Raw genomic sequence first — 12,121 nt, 5'->3', positions numbered from 1 at the left:
TAGTGCTGCGGATATAAATTACATCCCAGTGGCGTTTCTACTTTTCTAAGCATTCTGATTTAGGATTTTCACTTGGCTTCAGAATGGGCTCTTTTGACCGAGACCATTGAGCAAACCACCTAGCAACCACCCAAAATACCCTAACAACAGTGAAACACTTAAAAAACACAATAGCAAACATCCACCGGTAGTGAAAACTACCCACAATGCTTCACCAATCACTCCAAACAACTCTGATCATCTACCAGTGGTCTAACAACCACCAAAAACATCCTAGAAACGACCCAAAACTTAACCATCCATCAAAGCACCAACAAACACCACCTCTGCAACCCCCTTCGGTTCAGATCCGTCCCAAACATAACATTTTATATTTCATAAATATAAACAAGAATCATAAAAATGCATTACTACTTATATTACACATGAATTAATTCGCATTTCGAGGCATATGGACCAAATATGAAATAAAGATGAGTATTTCAGAGTATTTTTCTGTGTTTTTATTTAAACTGTCAGAAATGCATATGTAGTTCTCAGCTGCGCGTGAGCGCGTGCCCGACGCCTTTTCTACTAAAGTAATAAGCGGCGCGCATTCGAGCGCAGGTCTGATCTGCTGTTTATGTCGCACTGATACTAATATTTGAACAAGAAGACTGAGGAAAAAGCGTTAAAACGTGAGTGACCATTGTTATTTGCTCATCTTGTTAATACGATTCATATAGAAAAACGCAGCTTCTTTTAATCAGGAAGTGGTTGATACATGAGCTGCCCAAAACTTTTTTTTTTAGTTGCAGGAAGTCAAATTTATACATTTCTGTACATTATCTCCAACTTTGCTGTGCAGTTATGGTCTTGATTAGTGTTGAAATTAAAGTGTAAAGTTTTTTTTTTTAATTTGGTCGTAAACTTTGTAAAACACGCCGCTCTAGAAAAAAAATTGAGGAACTTGCAAAGTGCACAAAAACTTGTTGCATTTATTAAGACATTGTAAGTAAACGAAAATGCAGTTTTTCTTTTTCTTAAAATATGTGGAATTACAGCATTAAGCTGTGATGATCCTGATGTTTTACTCTCTTTATGTCAGTCGTGAAATAGTCAGCTTGACAGTATACAAGAAGATTAGGCTACTATAATCATTCACTTAGTGATACATTTACTCATACATCATATCTGTAAATATTATATATATATGTATATATATATATATATATATATACTGATGCAGTTTGACCATAATACATTCAAATACTCAAAAGTCTGAACATAAGGATATCTAAGGAGCCATGAAATTTTGCCTTTGCTCTATAGATGTGGAAATCTGTGGTGGGACATGATGTTAATGTGAAGGTCGAATCGGAGGGGGACGACTGGGAAACAGACCCAAATTTTGAGGTACAGTAAGCAGACCTGAAAAATACTACTCCAAAGTTTGCCTAACATCACATATTTGAATTTATTTATTGTTTATTTGTTCTTTTATTTCTCTTTTTAATATATAAAAAATGTGTCTATGTATCAGAACGATGTGTCGGAGCAGGAACAGAGATGGGGTTCCAGGACCATAGAAGGGTCGGGCCGAAAAGAACACATCAGGTAACAGTTAATACACATACAGATGCTGCATGTTATGTTGAAGATGAATTAATATATATATACATATTTTAAATGATATAATAACATATAAGCTGGCTTTATGGCACCATGTTGCAGTGTACTTGAAAGCGCTACTATAAAGAGTGTTGCTCTCTGCAGAGAGGAAATAGGAAGTAGAAATGCTGCCGACTTGAGTTGCATTTCCAAATATGGACTTATAGGTGCAAGCTTACATCACGTCAGAAGCGGAATAAGATATTGCACTGACACACTGCGTTTTAAATGCAACATGTACCTGTATTATTTAGAATAATAGTGTTGAAGAATTTAAACGAGCAACATAAGCAAATGCAAACATTTGAGTGCATAACAAAAGTGCCACATTCCATGGTAAAAATGCAGCATGTAGTAACATGCAACGTTGCCTGTGTTTGTGTGCAGCATTGCAGATCTCAGGCAGAATGTGTCTAAGGAACACGAGGTGGTTAAGAAGAAAGAGATGGACCAGGGCGCTAAAGCCTCTTACGGCTATGGAGGGAAATTTGGAGTCGAGAAAGACAGAATGGACAAGGTTAGACTCAAAAGAACAGACTTCTATGTGAACTGTGTTTAATGCAACGCTGCATTAATGACAGTAGACAACGTACATCTTTTTGTCCACTAAATTTCACTGAAAATTTGCTAATGAGAACATACCTTACATCTAAAACCGAAGGACAAACTCTGCATATGTGAATATTCAAAGCTGCTGTTTAAATACACGTTGCACCAGGTTTGATGTCAGTGACACCAAATGCTATTGGTTTGAATTTTCCCAGGGTGCTTTAGGGCACAACTATGTGGCGGAGGTAGAAAAGCACTCATCCCAGATAGATGCAGCAAAGGGTTTCGGGGGGAAATATGGTGTACAGCAGGACCGTGTGGACAAGGTTAGAAGCTCTCTCTCACGCTCTTCCCCTTGATTTGAGAACTGAATAAATGTTATTGTATATGAATAAATGAAGTGACGTGTTCTTTTCTTTACCTTTTATCATTGATTCACTACAGTCTGCCATGAGCTATGAGTATAAGGGTGAGGTACAGCAGCATGCATCTCAGAAAGGTACATCTCAGCATCTCAAATCCAGAACTTCATGCACATCTTGTTTTCCTGTCTTTTATATAATAATCACTTCTTTGCTTTTTCGTAAGATTATGCTAAGGGTTTTGGTGGCAAGTATGGTGTGCAGAAAGAGAGGGTTGACAAGGCCGCAATGGGTTACGACTATAAAGGCGAGACTGAGAAACACCAGTCTCAGAAAGGTCATTTCATTCTCTCCAGCATCCTGGTCCTCAATCCACGTTTTTTGGTCTCATTTTGATGGAAGGATAGTTTAGGAAGCATGATTCTGTTTTCATCTCAACAGACTACGCCAAAGGCTTCGGGGGGAAATACGGAGTGGAAAAAGAAAAAGTTGACAAGGCCGCTTTGGGTTATGACTATAAAGGAGAAACAGAGAAACATCAGTCACAGAAAGGTCATTTTAATCTCTGCTGCTATACGGACCAGCATTCTGGACCTCCGTCCTTATATTTCCTCCCTTTTGGTGGAAGAATAGTTAATAAAGCATAATTCTGCTCTCTGAACTTCGCACAGATTATGCAAAAGGCTTCGGGGGGAAATACGGAGTGGAAAAGGAAAAAGTTGACAAGGCCGCTTTGGGTTACGACTACAAGGGAGAAACAGAGAAACATCAGTCGCAGAAAGGTATGTAAATATGTCCAGAGATTTCTTAACTAATTGCAATATGTCTTTAAAAAAAAAGAAAAATTATGATTTTATAGCATAGGCTGTATCAGTGTCACATTACCTGCTATCTGTCTCTAAATGTATGTCCATTGAGGGCCCTGGGAACTTGATTTTGGAGCCTTCTGCCACAATTAGTTCCCCCCTCCCCCTTTTTAAACCTTTTTTCTCTTTTGAAAATTTGGCTAAAATCTTGTGTTTTCTAGCATTAGATGACTACTAATCGTAGCGGAGGAACCTAGTGATCATCTTTCTCTGTATTTCGCGTGTGGCCCTAGGGCTAGCTCGTAATTTAAGCACTTTTTTGAAGGCCCTGGTGTTAACTAAGAGTAAATTATATAAAAATGTAAACTGACAGCTGAAGCTAGAGATGCAACACAATGTTGGCCTGTTTTACATAATACTGTATAATATATGTATGATCTTATCCTTTATTTCAGACTATGCAAAGGGTTTTGGAGGACGTTATGGAGTCGAAGCGGATCGCATGGATAAGGTACAATCTCGCAGGAATTTGCAATGCGTTATTATGGAAGTTTCTGTTTTAGAGTAAAAAAAGGTAATTGGTAAAGGGTCACATATTGGAAAATATAAAGTGACACTGCAAGATTCACAAGGCAAAATTACATTTTTACAAAAAAAAATGTATATATATATATATATATATATATATATATATATATATATATATATATATATATATATATAGACAGTTTCCCAATGAATGTACATCGAGTTATTATTATTTTTCCACAGAGTGCAGCTTCATTCAGTGATATGGAGTCACCATCATCATCTTATGAGAAGCCTCAGGCTTTCGAGGCCTGTGAGTGTTTGTTGTACAAGTTTATGGAAATATTACATTTGAAGTGTTGCGTTTGAGTAGTCATGCAGTGGCATTCATACATTTGAAATGTGTTGTTTAAGGGTCCATATACTTTTCAGGGACTCATTAGTTTCTTGCTCTTCCTGGTGTTTATAGCAAGTGTAGGAGCTGGAAACCTTAAGGCTCGATTTGAGAACATGGCGAAGGCCTCAGATGAGGAGAACAAGAAGAGAGCAGATGAGGAGAGAGCCAAAAGACTTGCTCGAGAGAAGAGAGAACGGGAAGAGGCACAACGCAAACAGGAGGTTAAATTTGTCTTCATATCCATATTGCTGCACTTTTAATAGAAACACATGAAAACAATAGATCCCCCCCCCACACACACACAACAGCCTTTTCTTTTTCACACACTAATGATCACATTGTAATGCTGGTCATCTTCTCTCTTAAGGAGCAGAGCAAGTGTGAAGAGGAGGAAGAGAACCAGAGACCTCCACCTGTGCCAGCATCCCACAATCCCCCAGAGACATTCAGAAAACTGCCTGAAATACCCAGAGATGAACCGGAGGAAGAAGCTCAGGCAAGACCCTTTTTGTTATATTTTCACTGCTCTTTTGAAGACACCCAGAGCAGTGGGCAGCCATTTTTGCTGTGATGCCCAGGGAGCAATTGGGCTTAGGGTTACAAGTTGGGTTAAAGGTGTGTCTCCCTAACCATTAGGCCATAACTGCACTTATTGTGAACATACCCTAATGTTCACGATGCACAACTCTGAAAACAAACAGAAATTTAATGCATTTTTTTTTTTTACGAAAATCCCAACCTTAGCTGTTGATTTCTGTGCACGGCTACACGTTCTTTAGACTCTCATTAGTGCAGCAGTTCACTCAGAACAATCACACAAGTCGTCAAAAATCGAGATCCATAAAAACCTGACATGATGCTGGTCTCACATGCAAACAGACTAGTCAATCATCACATGGGCTATTTACATATTAAGGTGTTAAAGGTACAGTAGCAAATAGAACAAGTATTCAATTCTAAAGGTGCTGTCACTTTTACAATTGTTCGTCAGATTTTTGTGGGCGAAATCCATTTTAGTATAAATCCACACGATGTGTAAGTCTGTCTGAGGGTTTCCCCATTCTGATTTGGTAACCGTTTTGTTAGACAAATTCCCCACACTGACCAACAGAATGTTGCTTGGTTTTAAAGCAACTTTGATGTGAGCTGTACTTCATACATTGTTACACTAACAATACACAATGGAACTTTTTGCCTATGAAATTTCAATGAAAATTCGCTAATGTGACTGCACCTTAATGGTGCGTTCACACCAGATGCGAATGAAGCGTTAAGCGCGAGTGATGTACATGCAAAGGTTTGCGACGCGTTAACCAATCAGGAGCTTGCTCTAGTGACGTGATTACGACGTAGCAACCGGAGGCAAAATCCGAGACAACTATTGTAGATAAATTATAAACAAAAATATTTTATGTTTAACCACAAAAGAGACATCAGAGTCAGCAGCAAATATCAGAATGTCGAGACGGCTCTCGTCAGTAACATGATCGCGTGGAGCTGATCGTCTCAGAATTCGCCAAAAACCTTTACATAGACTCTTTATTTATAAATAAACCATATATTTGAGTTTAAAACAACTACATTCTTGCCTGAAATTGTTTTAAAACTACATTTCATGACACGATAACAGTAATATTTTGAAAATTATCTGGATAAATGGTGGTTGAACTCACAAGCTGCGTGAACTCAACTGTTGTGAAGTGAATTTCACCCGCGAATGAAGCACTGATAACACCAAAAACTGTGGGAGATGAGAAAGTCACATCTCAAAACATTTCACTGAAAAAACATCAAATGTGAAGCGTCATGCAGGGAATTCTGGGAGTGTCAGTTTAGGTGTTTTTCCACGCTAAATTACACAATGACTTTTTCACTTCCAAAACTGTAATATTAATAATATTTTAGTGTAAAATGACAATGTAATTACATTTATTCACCATATATAGTATGGAAACTTGTTAAAACCTACGATTAAATCACGGTATTTTTTTTTTGTGCTGCCGACATGAATGATACCTCAAATAATGTGGCTTAATTCACACCGAAGGATAAACTTGAGTCATATCTAAGGACTGGAAAATTATAGAAATTTGACTTTTGACCAATAAACAACCGCCTGGCGAAAACCCATCACACCCTAGCCATTTTAAATATTGTGCTAAAACTACTCAGAACTGCATAGCAGTACAGTACTTTCTGTACTCTTCTGTTTTAAGACAAGTAATCGGCTATCATAATCATTCGAAGGACATATAAACTGAAAGAATTGATCCTCATCTGCTCCGTGTGTGTTTCAGATAGAGGAGCAGCCTGAATATGAGGAGCCGCCATTACTGCCGCCCCGTTCAGGTGACCTGATCGAAGAGGAGGAGGAGGAGCCGGAGCAAACTTACAATGAATGTGATCCCGCCCCCGTACCTCAGGAAGGAGATTATGAGGATATTGGCTCATATGCTACTGCAGGTTTGACACACACATAAACATTTACTACATGTCTTCACTCTGGGAATCAAAGCCACATCAAGAAAAAGTAGATGGTTCTGATTGCTAACAGCTGTATTTCTGGCTTTTTCAGAAGCTGTTGCTAATGATTATGAAGATATAAGTGGGGCAGGAAACACAGCCACGGCCATTTATGACTACCAAGGAGGTACGTTTTGATACCTCATTGACATTGTATGACTCTGTAGAGCTATGCAATGTTTTTTTTTGTTTAGTCTGGTGTGTGTTATGAATGTCAATCAAACTTTTGCAGAGGCCGGTGACGAGATCTCCTTCATGCCGGGGGACATCATCACTGACGTTGAGATGGTGGATGAGGGTTGGTGGAAAGGAACGTGTCATGGTCGCACAGGCCTGTTTCCTGCCACTTTTGTGCAGCTCAATTAGTTGCTGATAACCAGTGATCAAATTTATGTTTATATGCCACTTGCAGACAATTACTTTTATTGCATTTTTTAGGACATACATGTGCAATATACGAACATGTACAGAATGAAAATTTGAATCTGGCTGAAAATGAGTTCTCATGTAGCCTGCATCTATTAACTGAGCAGAACTGTCCATTCAGTGCACGTGGTTAGTAACCAGTTAATTTTTTTTTTCATAAAGATATTAGATTAAGATGTAAATGATCATATATGCAACCGATCAAACGTTTGTAGTGTTTATGAAAGTCTCTTTTGCACACCAAGGCTGCATTTATTTGATCAGAAATACAGTAATATTATTGTGAAATATTATTACATTTAATATATTTAAAATATGCAATTAATTCATGTGATGCAAACCTGGATTTTCAGCATCCATTACTCCAGTATTCAGTGTCACATGATCCTTCAGAAATCATTCTAATGTGGTCCTCTAAAAACATTTTATATTATTTTCAATGTTGAAAACAGTTGTGCTGATTGATATTTGTGTGGAAACAGTGATACTTTTTTTTTTTTTTTACAGATTTTTTTTTAAATAAATAATGAACTCATAAGCAACAGCATTTATTAAAATCGAAATATTGTAACATGTTTTTTTTCCTGTTACTTATCATCAATTTAATGCATCCTTTCTGAAATTACAGTATTAATTTAAAAAATGAATTACTGGCCCCAGAGATTTGAACGATAAAGTGTGTACAACAGAACATCGAATAAATGTTCAACTAGTCACAATTTTCAGTTACTTTTTTAGTTGATTTACAGTCCTAAAATATAAATATTTGATTTTTAAAAGTGCAAATATTCCATTTAATAGTATAAGTATTACATGGAGAATCATTACAAAGTGATTGTGAAATGCTGTTAAAAGTTTTTTATTATTATTGAGGAATGTCCTATCAATTAGCAGTTTTCTAAACCTTTATGCATGCAGTATGAAGTGTGCCAAGTATAGTTATAAAGACTTGGTTTGGTGCAGAGATTAAATGTAATAGTGTACCATGCTGCCTTTTAGCTATACACAAGCCACTGGCTTATGCTCGTTTCTTTACTGACTCAATGTTATGCATTTTTGCTGACCACAAAATAAAGCAAAATGTAGAAAGGTATATTTGATTTATTAAGTGAAAAAAACCCAAAGCTCATCCATAATTATCTGCCAACAGAGAAAATACCTAATACTTCAAAGTATAGCAGACCCACAGAGTAGAAAAAAAAAAAATCAGATAATACGCTGACCGTGTCTCACTCCATCGCCCACCATTCATTTCTAATTAGTTAATTAATGTTGAAATCAAATCAAAACATGAGAAGCCACAACCATTAACAACGGATCATTACATTTCACAACTGCATACACTCTAAAGTATCTATCTGCTCAAGGTTGCACAAACAGTCCATAGAAATGTACATTAAAAAAAAGATGCACAGCAAGGCTCCTGTCCGGCTGTGACAGGAATAATGTCCGTGCACAAGCAGATCAGTTCATCTACCAGGCGAGTCCTTTCTTCACCTTAGGCTTTCCTTTCTTAGCCGTTTGGCGTTTGGCTTTCACCTTCCTCGCTTGCCTTTGGTTCATCCAGACCGGATACCGTCCCTGATCGTCTAACATTGTCTTTTTATTGCGTTTAGTGTCTAAATCCATCTTTCCACCATCCGCTGCAAAGCAACAACAGATCTGCATTTAACATGGTGAAAAGAGAAAACCCGAAATGCTAAACGTTTTAATAAATGCTCACCATCTTCTTCCTGCATGTCAACATCTCCCGGCTTCTTCACTTTCTCGGGTGGCACAACGGTGGCGATCTCGGCTACATCTTTCATGGTGATCTCACCTTTCTCTCCCTGACCCAGCACTGTTTTGAGTCGAGCCAGTTCTTTAGGTGCAACCTTCTTTCTTTTCTCCGCCCTCATCTTTCTCCTCCACTTGCTGCGCAAACTCTTTGCCATCCTGATTGAAACTGAGAAGAGACAAAGGTAATAAAAAAATGTAATCACGAAAAGGTATTGTGTGTGTGTGGGTGTATATATATATATATATATATATATATATATATATATATTAGTGCTGTCAAATGATTAATCGCATCCAAAATAAGTTTGCGTTTACATAATATATGAATGTGTCCTGTATATATTTATTTTGTATATATAAATACACACACGTGCATGTATATATTTCAGAAAAATGTTGTGTTTATATATAAAATATATTTTTTTGTATATGAAAATAGACATGGAAATACAGGGATATATACCGTATAATTGTACACAAAATATATACTGTATTTGTGTGTATTTATATATACATAATAAATATACAAATCACACAAATTCAACACAAAAACTTTTTTGTATGCGATTATTCGCGATTAATTGTTCGACAGCACTTTTAATGTTATATATATGTATATATATATATATATATATATATATATATATATATATATATACACACACACACATATATATATATCCACACAAATTTTCTCTGTCTATATATATTCCCCCTAGTCTGGAAAACACAATGTTTCGTTGATATTTCCACATTTTCCATAACCATTTTGAGTGTCTACAACACCTGTCTACAATTCACTTGCTAGCTCTCATTATTAGAGAAGCTCTATGAACTAAGTCGACTGAAAACATCTAAACGTGTGTGTTGCCCACTCCACGAGCGTGATTAAAACACACGATCCGCTTACGATGATTAACGTTATTCATAATCTTACATATCGGTTATCATCTAAATAACCGTTCACCCACATCCCTTTAAATATATCCAGATGAAAGAGATCAGTGTAAGAAAAATGAGCTGAAAACTAAGATGTTTGTTAGCCAGTTAACGTTAGCCATTTCAGAAATGCAAAGATCGCTTTCTATTTTAATAGACACCAACGTACAAACACCACTAACAGGCGTAAAAACAGAAAATATAAGTTACGGACTTCAGTTTTTGTTCTGTGTTTGAGCTGTATTAATGTTTTCAGTGTGTAACTTACATATATCTTCACGACACCTCTGGATACACGTGTATGTCTGTACAGCTGCCGCTAAGCAGATTCTTTACGACAGTTCCTTTTTTTTGCGACAAAACCACGCGTGTTGACAGCGGGCTTAGTCCAGTAGAGGGCGACAGAACTGCGGCCTTCATTTAACACATGAAACACTTCAAAGCCGCAGGTGAGTTGAATTACAAATACAAACGTATTTGTTTTATAAATGTTTTATAAATTCACAAATGTATCTTAAAATGTTCCCCCTCCAGTGAAAAATATGTTCGTCCCCTTTTAAAAGTGTAAAGATTTATCAATCCCAGTTTAAAATGAGGAGTCGACTATAAGTAAGTTGATTTATCCAAAATGTGTAAACACTGTTGCTCTGACCCCTTTGTTGTTTGTTTTGTTAACATATTGTTCCAATATGTTAACTTTTTCACACAAACTGTTTGTGTGACTCAATGACAGATGGGGGACATATGGGCATCATTGTTTTTGTAGTTCACTGGCACTAGCTGTGCTGAAATGACACACTTCACATTGACAAACCCCAGTAAATAACAGCTCAACTGCTGCAGTTTTCTTGACTGTGTTGACCAAGTGGTCATGGTTTGGTGGGGTAGCAGACAGTAGCACAACCCAGTTATCTCCTTATGTTATGTACCTTTTCACACATTTTATTATTATCTACCGTAGTAGTTGTTGCTATTTTGTTTTGGAGGCCTTTTGGTTTGTTACAGCTGAGTGAAGTGTTTTGAACTGTGTGTTGTCAGTGTTGTCATTTTCCTGCTGCTGTATTTTTTGTTTTTGTTTTTTGTTTTCCTGAATGAAAAAGTTTAAAGTTTATGTTGAATTAATTATTAGAATTTTGTCAGCCTCTTGGAGTAGACCACAGGTTTTCAAACTAGGGTCTAGGGACCCCAAGGGGGTACAAAGGGATTTTTGGGGATCTTTGGAAAATACAAAAAATTATTATTATACTGTGGGACTAAACAAAGCTATAAAAATAATTAAATGAATATTATTTTTAAATGGTTTCTCCTCAGGTTCATACGAAGTCAATATTTTCTAGATAAGTTCATTTTGTGTTCTTGTTTTGTATTACATTTTATTTTTGGTCTTTAATTATTTTACTTATATATTTATATTTCAATTTTTAATTGTATTTTCTCTGTGAGTGTATGTGTACATGATTCAATATTTTCTAGACAATAATTTAATTTAGTATTTTTATATTTTATATACATTAAATTTTTTTCATCACTTTTTTCATAATTTTTTTTTATATCTGAAAATATAGTTGCCTTCATATTTTAGGAGAGGGAGTATTTACAAGAGCATTGTTATGTTTGGGGGTCCATGCCATTAAAACGTTAAAAACGCCTGCACTAGAATAATTATAGATGCAATAAAATACAATAAATAAGTTAAAGGTGTAATCGTGTAGCACACACACAAAATATTTTCTACTGAACCTTGCAGCAGTGTTCTTTTCAGTATAACTGACATACTAATTATAGTAATTTTAATTGTAAAAGTTTTAGTAGTTTGGTTTGTAATAAAAAGTTTTTATTCATTTTCAGTTTTAATATATTTATATATATTGTGTGTGTATATATATATATATATATATATATATATACACACACACACACACACACAAACACACACACCCATACGTTTTCTATGGTTTTTAGTTAATTATAATAATAACCATGCCTTGCAGTTAATGAGGAGAATGCTAAAGCTTAGCTCTGTTCTCAACACATACCAAAGATTTAAACGGGTTATTGTTCTATGCTAATGTTGGATATTGTTCTTTTCATAAAATAAACAAACAAGCGGAGCATAACCTGCGACCAGTCTGCCATGGGACCAGCGAGCACTTGTAAACTGA

At 36.2% G+C, this 12,121-nt stretch overlaps 2 protein-coding genes across 3 annotated transcripts; one reads left to right on the top strand and one right to left on the bottom strand.

The window, feature by feature from the left end:
* Positions 1-529: 529 nt before the first annotated feature.
* Positions 530-7,595, top strand: hcls1 (hematopoietic cell-specific Lyn substrate 1). Of its 2 annotated transcripts, XM_026209851.1 has the most exons (16): positions 530-677; positions 1,312-1,395; positions 1,523-1,596; positions 2,038-2,167; positions 2,415-2,525; positions 2,644-2,698; positions 2,788-2,898; positions 3,003-3,113; positions 3,233-3,343; positions 3,823-3,878; positions 4,139-4,208; positions 4,365-4,513; positions 4,660-4,788; positions 6,590-6,755; positions 6,868-6,942; positions 7,048-7,593. In XM_026209851.1, exons 2-16 carry the CDS (start codon positions 1,312-1,314, stop codon positions 7,179-7,181), a joined length of 1,566 nt encoding a protein of 521 aa, XP_026065636.1. In that variant the 5' UTR covers positions 530-677; the 3' UTR covers positions 7,182-7,593. The 2 variants fall into 2 exon arrangements, with proteins under 2 accessions (XP_026065636.1, XP_026065637.1); XM_026209852.1 differs by lacking the exon at positions 3,233-3,343 and having other exon boundaries at positions 7,048-7,595.
* A 727-nt stretch (positions 7,596-8,322) lies between these two features.
* Positions 8,323-10,336, bottom strand: llph (LLP homolog, long-term synaptic facilitation factor). Its single transcript, XM_026209837.1, has 3 exons — positions 10,228-10,336; positions 8,965-9,186; positions 8,323-8,884 (listed from the first exon to the last, which is right to left on the bottom strand). Exons 2-3 carry the CDS (start codon positions 9,173-9,175, stop codon positions 8,715-8,717), a joined length of 381 nt encoding a protein of 126 aa, XP_026065622.1. The 5' UTR covers positions 9,176-9,186; positions 10,228-10,336; the 3' UTR covers positions 8,323-8,714.
* Between the last annotated feature and the right edge of the window lie 1,785 nt (positions 10,337-12,121).

Source organism: Carassius auratus, chromosome 29 (genome assembly GCF_003368295.1).
Source record: "Carassius auratus strain Wakin chromosome 29, ASM336829v1, whole genome shotgun sequence".
Lineage (NCBI taxonomy): Eukaryota > Metazoa > Chordata > Actinopteri > Cypriniformes > Cyprinidae > Carassius > Carassius auratus.
Note: the sequence above shows the minus strand (reverse complement) of the source record. Positions and strands in the feature narration are given on the sequence as shown.